General features: G+C 38.7%; 4 protein-coding genes and 1 long non-coding RNA gene across 7 annotated transcripts; 2 read left to right on the top strand and 3 right to left on the bottom strand.

Moving 5' to 3' along the window:
• The first annotated feature begins 20 nt into the window (after window positions 1–20).
• On the top strand, window positions 21–1,158 carry Eglp1 (Entomoglyceroporin 1). Its single transcript, XM_017169288.3, has 2 exons — window positions 21–629; window positions 694–1,158. The coding sequence occupies exons 1-2, from the start codon at window positions 150–152 to the stop codon at window positions 1,000–1,002; spliced, it is 789 nt and encodes a 262-aa protein (XP_017024777.1). The 5' UTR covers window positions 21–149; the 3' UTR covers window positions 1,003–1,158.
• Eglp2 (Entomoglyceroporin 2) lies at window positions 873–22,719 on the bottom strand. Of its 2 annotated transcripts, none has more exons than XM_017169285.3 (3): window positions 22,338–22,719; window positions 1,823–2,381; window positions 873–1,374 (listed from the first exon to the last, which is right to left on the bottom strand). In XM_017169285.3, the coding sequence occupies exons 1-3, from the start codon at window positions 22,457–22,459 to the stop codon at window positions 1,150–1,152; spliced, it is 906 nt and encodes a 301-aa protein (XP_017024774.1). In that variant the 5' UTR covers window positions 22,460–22,719; the 3' UTR covers window positions 873–1,149. The 2 variants fall into 2 exon arrangements, with proteins under 2 accessions (XP_017024774.1, XP_017024775.1); XM_017169286.3 differs by lacking the exon at window positions 22,338–22,719 and adding an exon at window positions 2,993–3,103.
• Window positions 4,479–5,467, bottom strand: Eglp3 (Entomoglyceroporin 3). Its single transcript, XM_017169287.2, has 2 exons — window positions 4,862–5,467; window positions 4,479–4,797 (listed from the first exon to the last, which is right to left on the bottom strand). The coding sequence occupies exons 1-2, from the start codon at window positions 5,465–5,467 to the stop codon at window positions 4,579–4,581; spliced, it is 825 nt and encodes a 274-aa protein (XP_017024776.1). The 3' UTR covers window positions 4,479–4,578.
• Window positions 6,317–20,256, bottom strand: Eglp4 (Entomoglyceroporin 4). Its single transcript, XM_017169289.3, has 3 exons — window positions 20,163–20,256; window positions 6,828–7,377; window positions 6,317–6,768 (listed from the first exon to the last, which is right to left on the bottom strand). The coding sequence occupies exons 2-3, from the start codon at window positions 7,356–7,358 to the stop codon at window positions 6,550–6,552; spliced, it is 750 nt and encodes a 249-aa protein (XP_017024778.1). The 5' UTR covers window positions 7,359–7,377; window positions 20,163–20,256; the 3' UTR covers window positions 6,317–6,549.
• LOC138927975 (uncharacterized) lies at window positions 20,098–25,375 on the top strand. Of its 2 annotated transcripts, none has more exons than XR_011444447.1 (3): window positions 20,098–20,597; window positions 24,402–24,725; window positions 24,793–25,375. It is a non-coding gene; the product is annotated as an uncharacterized lncRNA (long non-coding RNA). The 2 variants fall into 2 exon arrangements; XR_011444448.1 differs by having other exon boundaries at window positions 24,402–24,729.

Below are 25,375 nucleotides of genomic sequence, written 5' to 3'. Positions count from 1 at the left end.
TTTAATGGCTTTCCGATCATTCAAACACATTGTTTTCTACACTGCAGGCACACACATACACAAGTAATTTTGGTCCTAGTTTCATAGATTATTTTTGCATATCCTTTTTTTTTGTTACAAATTTTCTGTGAAAAGTAAGGAACTTACAAATGGTTGGCGATTTTTGTACATTTACAAGAGGGGCCAGTGAGCTGATGGCCACTACCCTAGTGATCCTGGTCGGCGGCATTGAAGATGTGAAGGACAAGGATATTAAGAATGTATCCCTTGTGTTGATGTACATCTTTCGATTTGTGTCCGGCGCCCATGCCAATCCCTGTGTCTCGATCTCCTGCTACTTTATGGGCTACCTAGCCTCCAAATTGATGCTGATATATGTGGCCTGCCAGGTGTTGGGAGCTGGCCTGGGGTATCTCCTCTTGATGCGAATCCTGCCCCAGGAAGGAGCTCAGATTGTTTGCCAAAACGAACCCTTGGACAGCTCCATCCAGATTGTGGCCATTGAGTGGCTATTGACCTCGGTTAATGTGCTGGGATATTGTGCCCTGTGGGATATACGGAGTTGTGGCTGGATGTACTTGGGCAGTCTTCGTAGGGAACTTCTAGTGACCGCCTGCAGTTTTGTGGGGGTAAGTTTAAGCCTTCAAATGAATCTAATCCCAGTTCTTGATAGTTTTCTCTTCTCCTTTCCAGGTTCAATTAACTGGAGGCTCTATAAATCCTGTCAAGACACTTGTTCAGGGCCATCCCGGCCTGGTTTGGTTACAGCTAACCGGTCAGTTGTTGGCATCTATTATGATGCCAAAAATCTGGCAAAACGCATATATGCCATGCTATAGATCCCTGCAAAAGCCCATTCAAACACGGAAACCTCAAGCTGTAAAAGGTAATTGTGGCTACCGTGTGTGTGGTTTATTTGATCAAGTGTATGTGCAATTAAATATTAACGATAAGCAGTTTGCGGTGGCATGGAGGCAATCTCGCTCAGATAAGCATATATAGTAGCATTTACATTATGATTATGACGGCAAAGACGACGTCTGCCGCCTTAAGATTTCATTTAAGGTATTTATTTTGTACGAACTTAAAAAACTACAACCGCTTTCAACTTAAACAATAAAACGGGGGATTAGATCCCTAAAATCCTATCTATGCAAATTCCGCCTCGGAGACTCGTTTCGTTGACATGGTGGACTCTTCCAGTTCAGCGTCCTCGTCCACCTCTCGCCGGAAGGCGAATTTATATATCACGGAGGTGACCAGAGATCCAGCCATGGGTCCCACCCAGTAGATCCAGTGATTGTCCCAGGCTCCATTCCAAATGGCCGGGGCAAAGGATCGGGCAGGATTCATGCTGGCTCCAGTAAGTTGGCCCTGTTTTTTGGGGAAAAGAGTAAGGTTGGTTTATTATAAAAAGAGGTTTGTGAACTGTATTATTTGTTTTTTTAGATTTAAAATAAAGGAAGAACTGTATTATTTAGATATCCTATTTCTAGTTTCTCTTGTTTTATTTCTAGTAAAAAATCCTACATATATTAGACTGATTTTGGTTAATCTTGAAAGTAATTTAACTGATATGTGTCAAGTTTGAAGGAATGTTATCTTTACTAACAATTAATTTGAACTTGGACTGATTGCTTTTGGCATTTTCAAGAAATATATTATTTATATATTGATAAGAAATTTGTAGAAGCTTTAAATGTTTATAAATATCATCAAAAGAACTTCTTCTACAAGTTAAAAAAGCTTCAATCTCCCCAAAAAAATTCTTTATAATATAATATTAATATAATTCCAATATGCTTCCCCATAAAAAACCTACCGCCGTTAGTGAAAGACAGGCAATGGCCAATCCAAACCGCACTGGCACCGAATCCTGTTTCGTGGCATTCCTTGGATCCCAGACACCACAGCAAATAGAGATGAGGACGCAGGTGATTAGGAACTCAATGGCCAGACCCTGCCAACTGGTCAGAGTGCTATTCAGAGATGTTAAACACACGCCATCGGGTGTATCCGTGCTATATATGGCATTCTCAGGCAGCACAGCCTTGAGCAGGCCATAGCCTATGAAGGCGCCCACCATCTGGGCCACAAAGTAGGCCAGGGCCATGGGCAGTGAGATCATATCGTAGACATAGGTGGCCAAGGTGACGGCGGGATTCAGGTGAGCGCCACACACACAGCCAAAGCACTGGATGCAGATCAGCACCACAAAGCCAAAGTTGACGGCACTCTGGAAGTTCGAGTTGGTGAACACGGAGTTCTGGACACAGCCCATGCACCCTAGGAACATCAACATGGCGGTGGCTATCATTTCGGCCACGACTGTGGAGATGTTGTCCAGCTGGCGGCGCTGCAAAAGCCAGCAGGATGAGCGGCTGGAAAAGAGGGAAGAGTTAAGGTAAAGTTAGTAAAAGGAATTTTAAATATTTAAAGTTAAAACAATGGGAAAGTGGTATAAAATAAAATGTATTTAAATTTTAAAGTCCATCGGGAATATTATATATCTAATTCAATAGATGATTTATGGAGAATACATTTTAAGATAAAGAAATAGGTTAGTAGAACAATTCTAGAAATAATTGTATAGACAATTCAGGTATTAAGACGCTATAATCAATAACATTATTTATTATTAAAAAGTAAACAATCAGTTATATATCACGTGGACTTTGAGTGTCCCATTGGGCTTAACAAATTGCTTGATGTCACTAAACTTGAAGAGGTTATTGTTTATTATTTGATAATAATTTATAAGGTAACTCAATAAACTAAAGTTAAATAATTACAAAAAATATAAAAATAAAATATTAAAATAAAATTGCATTAAAATGTATCTTTTATATTTCCAGGAATTCAAGACTATTTATTAACTTAAAATCTATATTTTTAACACAATTAAAGTCCTTTTAAAAGGAAATCCTTTAAGATAAATCGTAATCTCCACTTCACAAGTTGCACTTTTTGTGTTTTTTGATTAAAAGATCACCTCGTGGTCGTAGCCATAATGCCAGGTAGGAGTAGACGGAACAATTAACCCGAACGTGGACGTGGTTCAACTCGGACTGGAGTGCACTCCAGCGGATGGCTCAATGGGTGCGGATCATATACTACATATATATATATGGACGGTTCTTAATCGCCGACAATCTCGTAGAGCAATTATCAGGCCTTCTAATCGTCTCGAGTCGAGTTGAGTTATCAGGCAGCAGACTGTTCTATATACTACAAATATATATAAACATATATACAGCTGTATTTGCTCAAGTATTGGCGAACATATTCGGCTTCGTGGGCCCATTCACCTGACGTTTAGCCTTATGACGTTGGTCTAGTGGCACCTTCGAGGCAATTTGCACTTGTGATACGGACTATCTTCGGTTCAGAGATATAGTAGGACAGTTGGCATTAAAAAATTCCATCGATTAGTGTTACATTTTAAATGATTTACAAGTAAATAAACATCATCATCATCGTGCCTGGCAATAGCTTATCAGCAATTGAGCCATTCAAGGGTTTACCTTGTGGGCAACTTTATTAATGAATATTTTTTAATCTTTATAATTTTTGTTGGTTCTTTGGTAGTTTCTTATTAAATTGTGTGTTTATTTCTGTCTCACACACACAAGGCAAAACAACGAGCCCCCAAAAAACCTTAAATATATGCAGTCATCCCAAATGTATGCTAGCAATTCGTAGTAAAAACAAATATTTAAAATTAACCAAATGTGTGGAAACCCTGTAGGAATAAGTTTGACAATCCTGACAGTTATCCTTATTGTAATCGATATACATATGTAACTATTTATCGATATATATGTGGCAGACAACCCTGTAAGTCCGAGTTGACCTGCTGTCGAGCTCTGCGACATAGCTTCAGTCGTCTCCTTCCCTTTGAAGGGAACACTTCTTATTCCAAGAAATTTTATTTTGTTTTTGTTTTTTATTTATTTAATTATGTTGTTCTTTTTTTTAGTTGATTCTTTATAATTTATTTTGTCATACATCAACATCTTCATTTTCATTATTTTTTGATTTTTGTTTATTATTTTTATTTTGTCCCTACCTTATCTTCATCCTCTTCGTCTTCTTTATTTTTTGTTGTTTTATTTGAAACTTATAAATTGTAATATAAATAGGACCTGTCTCGGATGGCAATGATTTTTCTTTACTCTTTTTTTTTGTACTTGTTCTTTATATTTTAAAATTCATTTTAATTATCGTGTTCCTTTGTTTAATATTTCTTAAACTTCTTAAAATTTCTTTTAAATGAATTACTCTTCTTTCTCTTTTTGCTCTTCTATTTTTTATTTATTATTTTTTATTTTTAATATTCAAACTGTAATATAATAGGACCTGTCTCTGATGGCAATGATTTTTCTTTTATTTTGATTTAATAAAATGGTTCATCCATTTGTGGGATAATTAATTAATATTGAGTGACATTTTGTTAATATTTATATATACATTTTATTTGTATTTTATTGTATTTAACAATCTTTACCTGAACAATCGGTATATATATTTATTTCGCTTAAAATTCTAACAGTACAGCTAAAGCATAAATTAATATGTTCATTGGACCACCACTTCTCCGATCATCCGGATCTGGGCATTGGAGTTCCTTAGATCAATCTCTTCGTCGCCCTTGAAACAGATTCTGTAGACCACCGAGGTCACTGCTCCGGCCACCAAAGGACCCACCCAGTACACCCAATGAGCCGCCCAGGAGTTGTTCCATACAGCGGGTCCCAGCGATCTCGTTGGATTCATGCTGGCGCCCGTGAAGAGACCCTAAAAAAATAATGAAGAAAACCTCAAATTCAAATTTCCAATAAATTCCCAGATAAATACCAACCGCTGTGAGGATCAGACAGGACACTGTTAGACCGAATTTCACGGCCACCGAGTCTTGGAACCGTTTGTTTCTCGGATCCCAGACCGAACAGGCCACCATAACCAGGCAGCAGGTGATCAAAAACTCAATGAACACGCCCTGCAGTTCGCTGATCTCCGGAGCCAAAACGGTGACACAAGCCCCGGCGGGATTATCCACACCCTTGATGGCATCCTGGGGCAGAACGGCCACCAGTAGACCGTAGCCAATCAGAGCTCCCGCCGCCTGGGCAATGAGATAAGCAATGGCCTTTAACCAACCTATAACGCCATAGATCCAGGCAGCCAGGGTGATGGCCGGGTTAAGATGGGCACCGGAAACGGAACCAAAACACTGAATGGCTATGAGTATGGCCAGGCCGAAGGTCAAACCGCTCCGGAAGTGCGAATTGCCAAAGAAGGGTGTTTGAACACAACCCATGCAGGCCACAAAGACGAACATGGCGGTGGCCACCAGTTCACCAAAAAAGGAGGCAATTGCCACTCGATGGCTCTCTTGGACTCGCCATCGGGAGGGGGAATTGCTGCCAAATTTGGACTCCTGCGACTTTTGCTTCTGTTGCGACATGCTGACCGAAGAACACTACTGCTGCTACCAACGAAGCCAGCAGCTCGTAGCCCAGAGCTGTGCCTCCCAAATTGGCCACAAAGGCAATCAATCAATATCCATTATAAAACCTTAATGCTAATTATCGAGCGCAGATTTCAGGGCAGACCAACAGACCCGAGACCCGAGACCCCATACCCCAGACCCAGATAGATCACTTCATCATGGGGGCTTTGGCTTCCTGGCATTTTCGGGGGCTTTGCTCAGCCATAATTATCGGCCTGATAAGCGCCACTGCCGATTTGTGCTCAATCTTATCTCATTAAGATTTTTATCGGACGGCGAACGGGGCGCCAAGCCTTGGACAACACTTCTTGGTATCACAAGTCCACCTCCCTGCCACTTTTCATAGCAACCTCCTCCCTCTACCTCACAGTAAAGCCCCTCTGCATTTCCAGGATTTTCCGAGTGAGGTAAGAAAATCCCGCATTATCATACGTCTGCAGTTTGTAGTCCAATTTAAACTCACTAACATGCCATAATTCTGGGCAATACGTACATCATTTATAGTCTCTTGTGTCAAGACGGTATTACTTTTTTAAGTCTTTTCATTAAGACTTTATTTAGCATTTTGATTGGTCGATTTGAAGGCATTTAAAATATTAAGAAAAAACTTATGACTTGCCATAACAAGGGTTGTATTCAATGACAATGTTTTTCTGCAAACTAAATGGACTTTGTAATATGACAATTGGGTTTTCAAAATGCCACTCCTATTTTATTTTAGTTTAAAAGTAATTAAGAACCTTAGACTTCTATTTTCTTTTATTTCTATTTCTATTTGTTCTATTTTGTTAATTAAAAACCACATTTCTTTAGAATATTTTAAAAATCTCGATGTTCTTTATTATAATTGAAGGCAATCGGGGTATCAGCCAAGAATTATCTAGCTACCAAAACCTTAGGCTTTTGTAACAAAATAAAACCCCTGGCAAACCCCAATAAAATAGCGTACAATGAATGCATTAATATAAAATTCGGCGTCTTAGATTAAAAAGTAAATTAGTTAAGGCTTTCCTCCCACAGCAATGTGTCTTTGGCATCTACGACAGCTGGACATCCTCCAAGTGGCGCAGTTTCTCATTGGCGGAGATCTCCGCCTCGACCACCTCCCGTCGGAAGACAATCTTGTAGGCATAGGCAGTCAAAGCGGCAGAGCTCAAGGGAGCCAGCCAGTAGATCCAATTCTTTTCAAAGTGATAGTTCCACAAGGCGGGGGCAAAGGACCTGGCAGGGTTCATGCTGGCGCCAGTGAAGGGACCCTAAAAAAAGGAAATTTTAAATTTTAAATAAAAACAAGACTCTCCTCAAAAAGACTTACAGCAGCACAGGCCAGACAGGCAATGGCCAGACCAAAGCGTATGGCCACCGAGTCATGGAACTTGGCATTGCGGGGATCCCAGACGCCGCAGCAGACGATGACCAGGATGGAGGTGATCACGAACTCAATGCCAAAGCCCTGGGCATCCGTGACAGTGGCATGGGGCAAGGTCACGCACAGACCAGCGCCTGTGTTAATGGTTTCCGTGGGCAGCAGGACCTTCAGCAATCCATAGCCAATAAAGGCACCCAGCATCTGGGCCACAAAGTAGGCAAAGGCCATGGGCAGCGTGACCATGTCATAAATATAGGCAGCCACTGTCACAGCAGGATTCAGATGGGCACCCGAAACACAGCCAAAGCACTGGATGGCAATCAGGACGGCAAAGCCAAAGTTCAGGACTATCTGGAGATGATTGTTGGCAAACAAGTCCGTCTTCACGCAGCCCATGCAGCCGAGGAAGACCAGGATGCCAGTGCCGATGAGTTCGCCCAGAAAGGCGCAGATTTTGTCCAACGTCGATCCTTTCATTTTGAATACCTTACAGCAACTGAAAAGGGGTCGCAGGGAAATGGTTAGAAAATATTAGAACTAGAGAGCCAACAAAAAAAACCAACCCCCTTTGCTGTTACTCCGCTCTCCCAGCTTAACCCTGCGCCCCATCCATCATATCGTATCTCTGGGCCATTGTATCGTTTCCCTAAGCTTTTTAATTATATTTTAATCTCCAGCACAAGCTGCCTTACTATATAGATATACCTACTATATCTTTATCTTGTTTATAGTTTTCTGAGAGACCTTTTCTTGAGTTCTTCTTGGTTAATATCTGAACTTCTTTCCACCCCCTGGAGATCCACAGGCACCCTCTGCTCCTGCTGCTGCTGTTCGCGGTTCGTTGACATGTCATCGATTTTTTCCACTCAAATATAACTTGATTTTTTTGATCGAAAACACAAAATTCACGATGCGCACATTGGCATTGTCACAAAGCAACTGAAACCAGATTAGCACGGAGCGTGTGTGTCCCACAGGAAGAGGTATAGCCTACTATATTTAACAGAAGCTCTTGCGATTGCCTGTTCAGCTGTCAATCGTCGAGTTCATAGATAAATTGCCGAATAAAAAAAGACTAAATCAAAGCATGGCCATAAAACAATAGACCAATCTTTGTGGCTCTTATCGGTTGTGTAGGAGTACCACTTGAGGTGGTACCTTCCCAAAAAAAGAAATTCTGAGCAACTTAATCCATTTTTTATTGCGTTTATCTGTATTTTGGAGTTGTGATCAGTTCACATACTTTTGGGAGAGTCTTTGGAGAAACGAATATAAGAATTAAATGGATTTTCTTTATATATATTTTTGTACAATTTGGAGAAGTTAGGTTTTGGCAACTAAGAACTCACAAAGTTAATATTCTATAAAAAATATAAAGAGGTTCTTCTAATTGAATTTGTTATTTGTATTTTTCAATGTTTTAAAATATATATTAATTACCAATAATTAATAATACTCTTCCTCCAGTTCACATTCGACAGCCCAAGCGATCGGTAGTGTTCTTCCGCGAAACGTTTACGTAGCGCAGCATCCAAGCATAAAGCAGACGAAAAGATAGCGACCTCTTATCTACATTTCGAGCGAAGCAGCAATCAATTTCGGCAACTTTAAGCAACCTTATAGTTTGTTGACCCCAAACATGTTCGAACCTCCGGACATCTGGAGGAAACACCCTCCCGACGGAATATTCCTAATCGCAACGAGTACAGATGAGCATACCAAACACCTAGCTGAGATATCACCATTCATCGTCAAAAAGACCATCGATTTTGCAATTCAAGGAGAAGTTATTAGTTGCAAAAAAACCAAGGACGGCAATCTACTTATTAAAACCAAAAACAAACTACAAGCCGAAAAACTAATGAAACTAGAGACCATGCCTACAAATATACCATCCCACATTATACCCATAAAAATTACTGAACACCGAAGCCTTAACTCTACTAGAGGAATAATTTATTCAAACGACTTAAGAGGAATTGATGAGCAAGAAATATTGGAAAATCTCAAATCGCAAAAGGTTGAAGCCGTAGAAAAAATCTACAAAAATATCCCTGGACAACCATTCGCCAAATCACAACAAAATGAAACCGGACTTATCAAAATTACTTTCAAACTAACCAACCTACCAGAATCACTATACATTGGATACGAGAAAGTTCAGGTACGACCTTACATTCCACCCCCAATGCGCTGCAACAACTGCCTCCACTTCGGTCATACCGCTAAGTTCTGCAAGAACCCTCCAACCTGTGCAAACTGTGGACTCCCAGCCCACGTAAATTACGCCAACGCAGAAATATGCCAAAACGCCCCTAACTGCATTAACTGCACCACTAAAAAGCTTCCCGAGACTAACCACCACGCCCGCAACAGAGCATGCCCAATTTTCTTGTCCAACAAGGAAGTCCAGGCAATCAAGACGCTAGAGAAAGTCGATACCAGGTCAGCCTGGTCCATCTACAACAAACGACACCACGATGGCTCTTTATACTCTTCAGCAGCTAAATCAAACACACCAAACGCAATCCAAGCACAACCATCAACTAGCAGAAAAACAGTAAGCTACACACCAAACGAATTCGACCTACCTAACGCAACGAACCTCAGCTCAGACGAACCCATGTCAACAGAATTGGAAACACCCAGCACCTCCCAGCCCGACCCCACCAAAAAGAAATTAACAAAAATTCTCCCCCTAAACACATCAAATAAAACCAAACGACTATTGAAAACTGAACAGAGCTCAATATTGACTAGAGCAAAACTTAAATCCATATCCGCTATAAGTCCAGATCAATAAATCAATTAGATACCACATACTATTACCATTTATCCTTATCTATAAGTACACATTTATATTAATCAAATCAATATGCTAAAAGTTATACAATGGAACATACACGGCTATAGAAATAATTATACTGAACTACAAATGTTAATTAAAGATCAAAACCCACACATTATAGCCCTACAAGAAACCCATTTATCAAACCTCTCCTCACTCCCCACCCCAATTAACTACACACTCTACACCAGCGTCAACAACAGCAATAGCTTTGGCGGCGCTGCCCTCCTCATCCATAATTCCATTACCCAAAACCAAATTCCACTGAACGCAGACTTCGACGCAGTCGGAGTTAATATACACTCCAAAATCAAATTCACTATAATATCTGCCTACATATCTCCCACCAAAACATTTAATTCTAAAAATCTAGAAAACATCCTTGACCCGCAAAATAATGCCCACACGCTAGTGCTGGGTGACTTTAACAGTTGGCACCCGTACTGGGGTTCACCAAAACAAAACAGTAGAGGTAAAATTATAGCCGAATACATAGACAAATCTGACTACATCCTCCTCAACGACAAATCCCCCACTCATTTTTCCACCCATAAGACCTTCACACACATAGATTTATCTTTTGCCTCAGCGTACATAGCCCCTGAAATCCAATGGAAAGTGCTAGATGACCTATATGGCAGCGATCACTTCCCTATACTAATATCCATGTTTAACGACCAAACTTCTCCTAACTTTATGTCAAAACCCTTATTCAAACTCCAATCCGCAGACTGGGACCTATTCAGAAAAATAGCCTCCGACCTCAATAATTCACCTCAATTTAAACCAAGCTCAAACGTCAATCGCGAAGCTGCCCTTATAAAAAAAATTATTATCGAAAGTGCCCACTTTTCCATTCCTCAAAACTCCACCTTTTCCCTCAATCGAACTGTTCCCTGGTGGAACAAAGAGTTAACACTTCTCAAAAAGGACAAATCCAAAAAATGGAACAAATTAAAAAGGGACATAAACAATCACAACAACATTGAATACAAAAAAGCCAACGCTAAACTTAAAAGAGCAGTTAGGGAAGCAAAAAAAGCTTCCATTCTCAAATTCACAACAAACATTAACCAATTTTCCGACCCTACGAAAACGTGGGCCAACATAAAAAGACTTTGCGGCCTTCATCCGCAAAAACACATTCACTGCATTTGCAACCCCATCGAAACAACTAACCAAACTGAAATCGCAAATGCCTTTGCTCTAACTTGGTCAGATCAAGCCGAAGACAATAATTTCTCCTCCCAATTCCAACTTAACAAACACAGCCTGAATACCAACATCACATACCAGCCCTCTAAGACAGCCATAGAAATTGAAAAGGACATAACCCTTACAGAATTCTCAGCCGCTCTAAACTCCTTAAGAGGTAACACGCCAGGTTTCGACCGAATTTCCTACCCAATGATTAAAAACCTACCTATCGCTGTTAAATATAGAATAATCAACCACTTCAACATCATCCTCTCCACCCACATCCCACAATCATTTAAACTTAGTCTCGTCCTACCCATAGCTAAGCCGCAAAAACCCAAAACGGATGTAACATCGTACAGGCCCATCTCATTAAATCCATGCCTAGCTAAAGTTCTGGACAAAATTATGGCTAAAAGATTGTGGTGGTTCGTTTTAAATAACGATCTCATACACAACAGCCAATTCGGCTTCAAAAGAGGCAAATCTGTACTAGATTGTCTACTCTACGTAGACCACCTAGCCTACAGATCCATTGCCTTAAAAAAGCACCTCTCAATCATATCGCTGGATTTCACCAAAGCATTTGATAGAATAGGCATCCACACCATCATCCACCAACTACACAACTGGAAAATAGGACAAAAAACCATAAACTACATAAAACACTTTATGTCAAATAGGAAAATCATAGCTAAATCTGGAAAATTCCTCTCAGATACATTCCCCCTAAACAATGGCATACCACAAGGCTCACCGATCTCAGTAATTCTCTTCCTGATAGCATACAATTCATTATCTAACATAATTTCAATCTCAAAAGATATTAAATTATGTGCTTATGCTGACGACTTCCACCTCATCATCCAACACAATAAACATAAAAATCCCACAACCAACCTTTCAACCACCTTTAACCAAATTGATGAATGGTGCTCAAAATCCGGTTCAGTCCTTTCAAAGGAAAAATGCCAAATAATACATATCTGCCACAAACACAATTGCAAAGCCAAGATAATCTCAGGTGACTCACAAATCCCAATCACAAACACTCTTAAAATTTTAGGACTTACAATAAACAATAGATACAACTGGAACTCCCACATCAACAAATTAAAATCAGAACTTGCCAAACCTCTAGGGATAATTAAACACCTTTCCTCTCTCAAATACAACACAGACACAACAACCCTAATCCAAATCGTCAAATCAATTCTTGTTTCAAAAATAGACTTCTGTCTTCCTATATATGGACGCGCACCCAAATCCCAACTCAATCGCCTAAAAACCCCACTAAACGCAGCAATTAGATCAGCATTGGGGGCATTCCGCTCCACACCCATAAACAATTTACTGACAGAAGCCGGCATCAATACAATTGAGCACAAAAGAGACTTCCTCATCGGCAAACTCTCCAAAAACTTAATCCAGGCCAAAGACACACCATTAAAAACCCTTACCAAAGCAGCAAAAAAGACCTACAGATACCCCAGCACAATAGACGAAATAGTAAAGATATGTAAAGCCAACTCCATCCCTTACCTCCCAATAAAGAAAAATACCTGTAAGAAATTCAACATGTCCAATGTCCTCAAAGCAACAGACACCTCCCTCTCAAAATTTAATAAAAACACAACAGCCCCAATTGTATTCCAACAACTCTTCCACTCCCTGAAACTCTCCTACCCTAACCACACCTTTATTTATACGGACGGTTGCAAATCCTCCGGCATAACAACCTACAGCATTACAAGTGAAAACGAAACAATTAAAAGCGGACTCCTACCTATTTACTCCTCAGTACTTTCGAGCGAGATAATAGCGATCCAGGAAGCCATGCAAATTTACATAAAATTGCCAGGCAAATATGCCATTTGCACCGACTCCCTATCAGCAGTTTCCGCTATCACCAACCAAAACAACCACGCTCACTACCCGGCCTCCATTAGAAACATGATCACCCAACACTTTCCGAAAATTAAACTCATCTGGATCCCTAGTCACATGGGAATAGTGGGCAATGAAAGCGCTGATAAAGCAGCTAAACTTGCCACCAAATCCCCCTTAACGTACACCGCTAACTATAACTCAAACGATATATCTCATTTCTTAAAAATATCACTTCTTGAAAAACAATCACAACTACGCACGTCTGACTGGTACCAAGAAATCAGCAGATTATCAACAACAAACCAGCCCTTAAGAAACTCTTCCCTAAACAGAAGAGAGCAAATCATCATCACCCGACTCAGACTTGGACACACATACTTAACAAACGCTCACTATATTGACAAAACAAAAAACAACCTGTGTCCAATGTGCAACAATGCCGAAGTAAATCTTCGACATATCATTTGCACTTGCCCTGCCATTACCACACAACGTTCCTTACTCCTCCACAACCCTGACCCTATCTCCACAATAGCCAACCCCTCAAATAAAAACTCCAAAAACATCCTCAAGTTCCTAGACAACTGTAAAATTACCTACAAAATATGAAGCCGCTGTAAATATAAATTATGTATGATTCCACCTATGTATGTATGTTTATGTTATTCTTTTGTAAATATCTATTCGTTGTATCAATGTAATTAATGTAAATACAACTAAACCAACACAAACCGCGAGCCAAAGGCCTTAGATGCTATGGCTCTTTACCCATAGTTAGCTCTTAGTTTAATACTATTTGTTAGCTTTAGATAAATAAATAAATAAATAATACTCTTCCTATAAAATATATAGAAATTAATAGATTAATATTCTATATATAGAATTTTATGTTTGTGGTTTCATAGATCCAGGAACTATGTATATTGAATGTGTTTCTTGCCACCACTAACACGAGGCTTTATTTTAATATCTGAAAAACCTTTTAGTTTAAATTTCTTTCTACAAATTATGTTTTTAAAATTTATTATATTATTTTTATTCCTTGTAAAAATGTATCATATTTTTAATGATTTTTAAAATACTTATATAGTATGTTTGTCTAATTTCTAAGAACTTTCTTTTGAATTATATATCCAAATCTATTCTTCTAAGAAATGTTGTTTGTATATATTTTTTTGGTTAATATTTTCCTAAGGATTGGTATTTATTTATACATATACTGTATGCGTATTCCTTTTAGAAAAACACTCATAATTTTAAAAGACTTTCCAGACGTACATATGTATATTTTCACATAATTTCTTTGAACTTTTTAATAAATTTTATTTCTGGCCAGATTCTTTAAGTAATTGTTATTTCTTTATAATAATGTTTAGAAATTTTGTTTGAATTTATTTATTTTAAGAATTGATATTTTTTTTATATATTTTTTTCTGTTCATATTCCTTTAAGAACTATTATATCTTTATACATATAATTTATATTTCTTATAATTTCTGGCAAAAATTGTTGCCTCTTTATCTATATCCCTCTTTTAAATGCAAATATTTACCGTTCACGGATCTCACGACTCATTTTGACACTTGTCTTATTTTATTTTTTTAATTTAAAGTATTAACAAAAAATCACGCTATATTTTTTTAATCTTATATCCAAGTGTTAACGCGCGGAGCGAGTGTTGAATTTACACAGCGACTGCGGGACTGTCAATGTCAATCTGAGGCGTTGGAGTCGCCAAAGACAAATATTTATATCTATATCTATATAATATTGCGTAAATCAAAAGCCCATTTTTAGCATCCGTGAGAGAGTGAGAGTGAGAGAGTCACAGCACACACACACACACACTAGCAGCTAGGGAAATTAGCAAATCCTACTGGCGGCAGAGCATAAAAAAGTCAAGTGTCCAGAATTTATGAGCATCTTAAAAAGCTACCGCTGGCCGCTCTCCTAGCCACTTGTGCTCTCTGGGCCATAATCCATCTCTGGAGCAATATAACAAAATATATATATTTTGTAAAAATGTGAGAAATAATATAGATAAAGTCTAGATAATATTCCAGCAGATGGGTAGCCACTTGAACTTGAGAGTGATCTCTGATCTGCGAGTTTATTTTGTGAATTTTACGGAACATTAGAAATGATTTTTATTGATTTTTAAAGCTCTTAAAGATTAAGAATATAATATTAAAAATTATCAAACTACGCGGGGATATGGATTTTAAAAATATATATAAAAGACAACCAAAAACCTAGGCGTTTCCTTAAGATAAAGTGCTGAGTTTGTGTTGGTTTTTTAATATGAATTTTAATAAAATAAAGCATTTTTTAGTTGAAAATTAATACGTCAAAGTAATTTCTTGAAGTTATTGTTTTTTTTTTTTTTGTATTTAATTACATTTTTTTGTTTTAATTTTAAATGAAGAAATTGTAAAGTCCAATAAAAAACCAAGTTAAATATAGAAACCTGATAATTAAACTCCGAAATATATATAATATTATTTAACAATTTTTTCAGAGCATGAACAGGGGGCGGTGGATGGATCACATCACGATTGCCATGTGTGCGAGTGCGTGACGCTGCTGCTGGTGAACAATTGAAGCTGCATCGCTCGGCAGATTGATAACAGAGAGTGACCGACACTATCAATTACCATGGCCACACCGAGATCTCCCTATCAATTGCAATTGACAATTGCAGCAATTGAAGTTGCACTGCTGGGCATTGCGTGCTACGCAATGTTATGGCAAACAAATCACGGCAAATCTCAGCACGGGCTGTCGATCAAATTGCACGCAATTCGCGTTAAATGTCTCAATAACAATTGGAGCGATTGTGGCAATAAATTAAAATTAAAAAAATAAATAAATGTGTTTGCAAGGCACGGTGTTTGTTGCATAAGCGTGGCACGATAGCCCAGGTGAACTCTGGGATCTTTTAGTGATATTTTTAGTGACCCTCACTGACCTCACCTAATATATAAAATATTTAAACAATTACTTGTAGCTTTCTTTACTTTTCTATTATTTATTATTTCTTTGTTGCTTTCCCCCCGAACAATTGGTGAGAAAAACGTTTTGGCTTTTGGCCAAGAGCAAATGTTTGGCCAACTTATTGACATTTACTGTACGCTTGGCAGAGAGCGACACGTTTTGGCAGAAGGCATAAGGTATTAAAAGTCTAAACAATAAACACGCGATGGACTAAAAAAATGTTAAAAATAAATCACACAGATTTGTTACGCATCTCCCCAACATCGAATGTTAATAATTTAATTACCACCTACTATATATACTTGGTTTATTACCATATATATTTTCCATTTGCCCAGAAGGATCACGTATCATTCATGGGATCGCTGCATGGGCCACGATCCGATCATCGATATTGCCGCAGGGCCCTAATTGGCGATAAACTTCATCATCTATTTTCATTGCCCGGCTAAGTGATGGAACGTGACTGGGGAGGTTCTATGGTTATATTTTCGGCAAGATCTTACCATATATCTGTATATATTTTAACGGCGGAAATGAGCTCTGTTAATTAGCATAGAATCCCGAGCTTTTTGTGCCACAAGCTTCGTGGGGAGTTCTCCAGCTTAGCTTTATCAAAGAGAGCTTCTATATGGAGAGAGAGCTTCTAGGGCTACGAGCTTCCTTATCATTTGCTCTGTTTTTTAAGAGCCTGAATTTACGTTTATCGCTTTGCCATAAAAGTTTAGCCAGAAGCGCATCGTAAAAAACCTGTTAGCCTGAAGAGCCACTAATCAATCGGCGATATATGCCATACTTTGTGTGATAATAGTTATTGTTTGGCTGCTTAAGAAGTGATTTTTACGTTGTGCTTGTTTGGGGTCAATAAACTATAAACCACAACCACTGTCATCGGGCAACAGGTGATGGCTGCTGATAAGCGATAAGCAAAGGCACCTGAGTGATGATGCGACGGCGGCGGCGGCATACTAATTCGATCGGCTTAATTTGGCCATAATTGGGCCAACTCAAATCGGATTTGCCCGTCAGACTTTTGACATCGCCCCGGCATTTATTATGGCCATTCCAAAGTCTGATAATGATCGGACATACTTTTTTTTGAAAGAGAAACTATACTCATATCTAGTCGTTTTTTATGCGTTTATAAGTTGTGCTTCCAGAGGAAGGGTGGGGTGGACTTTTAGTAGTATTATGAAGCCATAAAATGCGTAGATATATATCAAATATTTCTTGACGGTGTGGCATTAAAAATGTAATGTTAAAGCTAAAATAATTACAAAATATAAGGTATATATAAGGTATATACTGGAATTTAAATAAATACCAAAAAAAAATCTATAAAATATAAATTTATTGAAATAGTATCTAAAAGTTTGCTATAAGATAGAAGTCTATCTACTACTTCCACATAGCTATCTATCTATCTAAGGTTTAACTCCATGTAGCATACTTTTAGACTTTATTTTAATTGGTTTAAAATAATCGAAATATATATTTTTAATTTATGATTAAATTATCAATTTTATTTATAATTATTTCATTCATTTATTTATCATTAATTAAATATAAAACCTATTTATTTCAAATAAATTGCAAATAGGCTTTTTCTTTAAAATATAATATGTTTTAGCCTACTTTTAGACCTTATAAAAAGCCAGGAATACAATTTTTAATATACAAAATAATTTTAAAATATTTTTATTTACTTTTTAGAGGCTATACCCTATACCTAGAGATACCCTATTCAGTGCCCTCTATTGTCATATTTTACCCTGCTTTCATTCCACATTTCAATTGTCAAACGAAACGTAATTAAAACCCATTACGACTCGTGGCGGAAGCTTTAGTTTCCATTGATCTGGATGCAGCCTCCGCCTCCCGTAAGGCAGCTCTTATCTATCCGGCTTATCAGGCCAAAATGGCAAGTGTTGACGCTCGGGTTGCGCAACCACAGACTACCACGGGGCATAGGCCCATTTAATTTATGGACCAGGTTTATGGCCATGATTAAGGGGGCAGCCGAAAAAATAAGAAGAGATCCCGTCCCTCAAACAACAACAATAACAACAGTCAGGTGTGCGTTGAAGTTTCCTTGATTTCCCTGATTTGCGGCTAAAATTAGGGGCTCTCTGGGGCTTATCAGCACACCACGAGGTTGGCCACTTGAAACTTGATTGCTCATTATTATTTGTGGAAAGCTTTACAATTATATGCCCATTGTGGGGCAGACGATTTGTTAATTACTAACAAATAGCTCTTTATTAGAGAACTGTCACCAGAGCTGATAGAGACTAGCATTGACCTAGGCTAAGAATTTTCCAGAGGGCCCGTCGATCAGCAAATTTATGGTGCGATGTCAAGACTATTTATAAGCTTTCTTCTAACATATATTTATATAGCAGGTTTAGCAGATAATACCAAGTCGATAAGAGCTTAGTCAGCCAATGAATTATGCAACAAGGAATTAGAAACGAAACGGACTAGAAACTGGGACTAAACTTTGCTCAATGACGGTCGTGGGGCCCCCATTGATAACCCCGAGAACACCTTATCAAGTTCTGGTAGGAGGGAGCAACTAAGTTAATCACATTTCTGTTTCACGGTTTGCCAAGCACAAATATAACAGCTGTGGGCTTGAATGACATCAACGGACTGTGAAAAATCACAATGTTACAAACTGGATCGGATTTAACATAGAAAGATTGTGTCTACAACCAGTTTCCTGATCATATGATGACACTACATATTGTCCAAAGACCCAAATTTCCGTTTAATAGAGTTATTAACTTAGCGCCTGGGCACGCGATCAAACGCGCTTGATTGATTTATCAAATTTGATTAGCACTAAATTATCGTTTAACCCGTGAGTAGTGGCTCATAATCAAAGGCATGTGTCAAAAAAAAACTTATATAAAATCTGGTTTGGTTTTGGTTTGGTTTCCATTCACAGAACAAGCTGCTGCCAAGATCAAGCTAACTAACAACTTCTTTATCGGAACTGTTTGACCTTCGAGGCAGCCGAAAAAAGTATGTGCTTGTTTGGTTTTTTTATTATTATTTTTCAGTGAGTAGGAGTATATTGCGCAACGCATATTTCCCAGTCTTAAAGTCTTAGAAACTGATCAATTTAGCTTCTACAAAAACTATGCAAAAATCGCCTGATCCAAGAATTATGGGTCTAGCATGTAGCATTCCATTTGCCTTTACTTATCAGGCCTTTATTTTCACTTTATTGAATCGAAGTGACCCCGGCAATCGTGTTGCTATACTTATTTTTCAATGATAATTTTGATAAGACTTGCCCACGAGCCGACGTCTAATTAGTATAAAAAAAAAAACAACAACTCTACACATTTATATATGTATATACAGTCTAGCATTTAAAGTAGAGCAGCAGACAAATGTATGCGTAGAAACATTTTCCAAAAAAACCCCGAAAGAAAAAAAAACAGTGGCACACTTTTATAAAAATAAACATTCTCCGGTAAAGAAATTGTACAAGCAAGTGTTAAATGAATGTCAAATGCACAAGACATAATGTCGTAAACTTGGCCAGAATAAATATATAAAAATTAACTCGATTCCCGGCTGCATTACAATTTGGCTTTGTCTAATAATTACCCCGGTCTCAAGGTTGTGCAATCGTGTGGGATCACTAGCTTAGCTTAGCTATCTATCTATCATCAGGTGCAAATGCTAAATAATGCACATAATTACAAGTCAATAATCTGCCAGTTGATAAACAACAATTTTTAATTAAATATTATATGTGCAATGGCAATGTGCTTAGGTGTTTTCAATTGTTCTTAGCTAGTCTGATCAGGCGCCGTGGGAGGAAAGGGGTTCGGGTTCCTACTACCGCATTTTATGGAGATACTGCCTGAATATGCAATATGCCCTGGGCTATAGACAGGCGATAACGAGAAATGGAAAGTTAAAGGGGGAGACTGAGATAACCAATTCACCAAGTCTGAGTCTGAATATTTGAATAAAATCCACATTTATAAGCACACGCACTCTTTCTCTCTCCTCAGGGTTGGTATGGAAAGATTCCATTAACTTGTCACAGCTTTTAATTTATCACCAGGAAGCCAGCTTCAGCTTCAGCTTCAGAGATATTTACAAAAATTATATTAAAACCGCCAAAAACGCGATACACATTTTGTTCGACGCCTGTCAACGAACCGCAAACCTTTTTATATCAAAAAAATCGCAGCAGCCTTTCTTCTTTTGCTCTTGTTTTTGGGGGGGAATTTTAAGACAAGTTTGCTAATTAATTAACGCACACCAAGGCACTCACAGCACGCACACACACACACACACACTGGGTAGTCACGGGGAGACCAACTAACCTGCGTCGTGGTCGATCGGTTGTTTGCTATTGAGCAAAAAAAAACGCCTGGAGCTAAAAAATACGCGCGATCGAACGAAGCAGTGGGCGCTGCCGACGTCGCCGCCTGCGGCGGACACCATGGCGTATTATTATATTGCTGCCGCATAACAAGCAGCAACAAGCTACTGCTTGCTCAGCAGCAGAAGCAGAGAAAAAAGCAGCGGCAAAAGCAGAGGACACAGCAGCAGCAGAGGCAGCGGGAGCAGAGGAAACAGCTGCAGCAGAGGCAGAGGGAGCAGAGGAAACAGCAGCAGCAGAGGCAGCGGGAGAAGAGGCAGCAGCAGCAGCAGAGGCAGAGGGAGCAGAGGCAGCAGCAGCCTGCTGCGTCAGCGTCAAAAGTTCGGCTCTTATCGCTCCAGCTGGCAGTGATGGGAGCTTTTGATAGCGATAGCGGGTAATTTAATTCGTGTAAATATTAGCTTGGCATTAGGTTGTGCAGATATACCAAGTAGAAAGAGCTGCGCAGTCGGCAAGCAGGTTCAAGCAGTGTTAAGCAGTGTCGAGCAGAGAATGGCTTTATAAGCAGTGTTTAGACAAGCAGTTTTAAGACCAGCTTCCGCATAAGCAGTGCCTATGTTGAGGAACAGCATCAACAGCCCAGTCGATCTAGCCATGTCCGTCTGTCCGTTTCTACGCAAATTAGTCCCTCAGTTTTAAAGCTATGTGAATGAAACTTTGCATATAGTCTTCTTACAAAACTTGCATTTTTATATTCTTTTGTAAACAAAACCAAAAAGTTTAAATATAGTAAAAAAAAAAAGCTTAAATGAATCAAACAGCCGGAACAAGCTATAAATAACAAAGTGATATAAATACACTTTAATAACATACAATTATAAGCTTTATAGCCTTTAATTGTTCAGATGAAATAATTGACAAAAGACTCATCTTACTTAAGACAGCTCTCCCATCATTGTTTACCCAAAGTTAAATAATTAAGCAAGTTAACAAAATGCTTTTGAGTACAAAGACCATATTTAAACCCACACAATCATCACACAGCTTGGCCTAAACTATTACAAAGCCCCATAATTCTCATAATGGCACATTATAAAATGCTAAATAAATATAATTAGGCAAAAATGTGTTGGCCTAAGGCTTATTTAACTATCATTTTAAGCAATTATCGAAACTATTAGGAAGCCGACATCAGAGTCAAATCAACAGATGACAAAATCCAAGCCAGCTAAACGATGATAATCATCATGATTATATGTACTTATAGATGAAATCACAATAACACCTGATATTGTTTTCAAGTGGCCCTTATTTTCTATATACCCGATAAGAGTTAGTACTATAGTTTTAACCTACATTTGTTTACCTTTAATTGATTTTTATTTTGTTTACACTTACCTTCAAGGTGACTGGAAAACTTACCCAGAGTTTCCTCTCTGTCTCTCTCGAGATAACACTTATCACTCAACGCGTCACTTATAGATCGAAGGCTTTCCATAACGGATTTCCTTGTGGCCCTGACACTCGCGTGCCGCTTTGACACCAAACGGTTAGCCTTTATGACGCGCACCTTAAACGATGCGACATGCACCTCAATGATTTGCATAGACCATCGGAACTTTTGAAGTTCACAAATAAATTATACAACACAATCGATCGATCGATCGAGGTAGAAGCAATTTAACGCGCTCCGAGCGGAGATTAATAAAAATAAACTCAATGAAACCGCGACGAATCAAAGAGATGCCTTGGAACACGGATGGTGGGATTGATTTTTATCCCGCCAACGATCCACTTTACTTATTTTTTATGCTTAATTTCTGGTCCAAGCCCAGACTCTCTTTGATTTATGGACACATCATTTTCGTCTAGCGTTGGCTCGTTAGCCAAAAAACACAAATAACTGGTTTGACGGCCTGCGAAAATGCTAAATAAATAAACAATTCAGCGGCATTTTCTTGTTGTTGTTGTTTTTCTTATTTGCACTTTGGTTCTTGGCCAAAAATATATTTTGTTTCGGCGGTTTTTCTGTTTTTTTTTTCTTTTCAACAAACACACTTTAGGCACGTGACGCGAATATTGCGTATACGCAACGTGGCACGCGAAAGTGTGTCAAATTGTTGATGTACGAAATAAGCGAATGTTGTAATATAAATAATAGCAAATAATATCACACCTTTTGGGCTTTTGTTTGGCATTAGACCCGCTCGTACCTCCTGCACCTGCACTGGCACCTGTCTCGCTGCCCATCTTTATTTGCTGACCGAGAACCGTCGACTGTTGTTGTTGCGTTGGCATTTCTTCGCACTTTTACTTTTAGTTTTACTTGTGATTTTATTGTTTATTTACTTTTCCTTGGTTTGCCTTTGTATTTCACTTGACAACTAATTGAATTTCCCGTTTGCAATGGTAATTTTTTTTGCCTGCACAACTCCACCACTGCGCGCTGCGTGTCGTGCGAATTCGGACTCTTGACTCGCGGACGTTGTATCTGTATCTGCGGAACGAGTTCGTAGCTGTATCTGTATCTGCATGCGCCGGTGCGTTGCGTCGCCTCGCATGTGAGTTTATTTCGACCGATCAACTGACTGACTGAGAGTAAACACTGTCGCCCCGCTGAGCACCCATCAAAATCAAATATCGCAAAAAGGCAGGCCATAAAATCAAGGCAGCAACAAATACACAAAAAAACAAAACAAAACAAAAACTACACAAGTGCCATTAGACACGATACCTTTTAATAGCCCAGGGGGAGGTATATTCGATATAGATAGGGTATAGGGTATGATCATGGGTTCAGGGGAACTTCCGTCAGGCTAAATTGGAAAATTCCCCATTGGAGTTAATCTAGATAGTGACAGACAGTCTATACTCTCTAACTAGAACTTTAATTTTAGACAAAAAGATATACTATAAAGTTGGTTATAGTTAGTGAAGCTCCTCTATCTCTTTGCCAAAAGTTCACCTTGACTTTACCCTTAAGATAGTAGAACCTATCACTTCCCCTTATATCTAAACCTCTCTACTTTACTTGTCCCTCAAGATAGATTTGTCTGCTCGGTATCCGGTTAGTCGAGTCCCAAAAATTTCCACTATTTTTTCGGCTTTTGTTTTGATTCCACAGATTTTTTGCTGAACTACAGACGCAGAGGGTCAGCTCACTTGATGAGATCTCTTGTGGCGCTTTTTGGGGCCATAAGAGTCTTATAATTGACGGTGTAATTGAGTTAGATATATTGTATGAATGCCTAACCTTTGTTTTCGCCCAGTGCAAGCTAGTTTTGACCTTTATCTATATGGATTTATATCGAAACACAATTTGTATATATCCCCACTGACGCAGAGATCGGTTCCACATTTGATTATGTTCGATTGTGGGTGTTTTTAGGGTTCCACCAAGGGGGGTTAACCAGGGTTTCTCTCTCTATATATCCAACGCTGCTCCAATAATTCTATGCCGATATTGATATGTGTACTTTGCCATCATTTATCGGCAACGCTTTTATTGGGGGAGTATTTGTGGTATATTATAGATATTGTTACTATTGTAGATAAAATCAATTGCCAAACAGCTCTGTGGGCTGTGAAAGGCAGACAGCGTTTACTGAATTTATTGAATCATAAACTCCCTTTATGAGCATATCGGAGGGGCTGGGCTACCAGTTATGAGAAGGTACTTTGGGTACTTTGAAATAAGTATTTGCTTTTTTTAGCATACTTTAAGGTGTTTTTCTGAAGGGTTTTGCATGCTTTTAGGCTTTATATTTAAGATATTTGTTGATCTGTAATGATTTCTTTAAATAAAACTATACATTTATACAAATTCCATGGATATATTTTATTTTCTGATATTTATGAAGCAAAAGTGGTGAAAATGAAAGCGGTTTTATCGACAGCAAAAGCTTTTAAAGCTTTTCTTTTCCGTTTTCCACAATATTTGAAACACTGTCAGCCTGTAGAGGACGCTAGTTAATGTCTATATGGCATGTTAAATGTAAAATATGAAAGATACAAAATATATATACTCGGATATATCATATATAGGTAATAAACCTATATAAAACTTGATTGAAACCTATTTTTTATACCCTTGCAGGGTGAAAGAGTCATTTTAGAGCCTATAAATCATATATATTCCTGATCAGCATGAATAAACTTTTCAGTAAATTAAATACACCTTAAGCTAAAACAATTTCGTGTATTGTGAATCACTAAGTAAACCTTCTTATAACCCCTTTAGCAACCAATTACTTACTATTCTTGTTGGCGGAAACGGATATGTGATTTTTGAAGAAATCAAATATTGTTAAAAAAAAGGCTTCCCCTACCTTTTCTATTAATCCAAAAAGACCCCGTGTGGACATCAAGTTGACGCAGTTGCGAGATCAAAAATAACCGACTCTCAACGATTAACAGGAATTAACATGTATCGCTAAAGTCGGCCAAATATTGACACGGTTCGGAGTCGGAGTGACGGAGATCGGATATATCCGGTCCAAGAAGCGAGTGAGGAGCAGGAGGTGATGTACGGGTACGAGGGTCCGGGACCCTGGGGCCGGTTAATGTGAGTACGTATAATCGATTTCACACTACTTTTTAATCACTACAAAACATTTATTGTTTGCCCGCAGCGAGAAAAGTCAAACAAAAAAGCAAAAGCGGCATAGCGACGACCACTCCGAGTGGGTCGAACGCTGAACAAATTGACTTGGCCACATAATTAGGCACTTGCCCATGTCCATATGGCTCGGACCAGCCCCAGCTATATCCACATCCACATCCATCGGATCCCATGCAGTTAAAAGTATCTCACGCAGTTTGGACAAAAGGTTTTTATTGTGCGTACCCGTTGACAGCTTCAATCGACGTTGGGGTTTGGCTTTAGCTTTTGGGTTCGGTTCGGTCCCAGGGTCCCCCGTCATCGTTTGTTATATTTGTTATTTATTTTGCGGTTATAATACTTATGCACAGGCCGGGATATTGGCATCCCCATTCAGTGGGGACACAAAACACATCGCGTTTTTTACAGTTTCCAGGCACCGACGACGAAATGATAAATTAGCTTTGTACGTAAATTCAAAATGGGAAATCTGTATGTGAAAATATCCCCATATTCAGAGAATGTAAGTAATTGTGTAAATATCTTGTCTCCTCTGCATGACAATACCAGAGAGAGACTTCCCCCGTCGTTTCCCTAGGAGGACAACAATGAAT

The sequence above is a fragment of the Drosophila kikkawai genome, chromosome 2R (assembly GCF_030179895.1).
Source record: "Drosophila kikkawai strain 14028-0561.14 chromosome 2R, DkikHiC1v2, whole genome shotgun sequence".
NCBI lineage: Eukaryota > Metazoa > Arthropoda > Insecta > Diptera > Drosophilidae > Drosophila > Drosophila kikkawai.
This window is presented reverse-complemented; position numbering and strand designations above follow the sequence as displayed.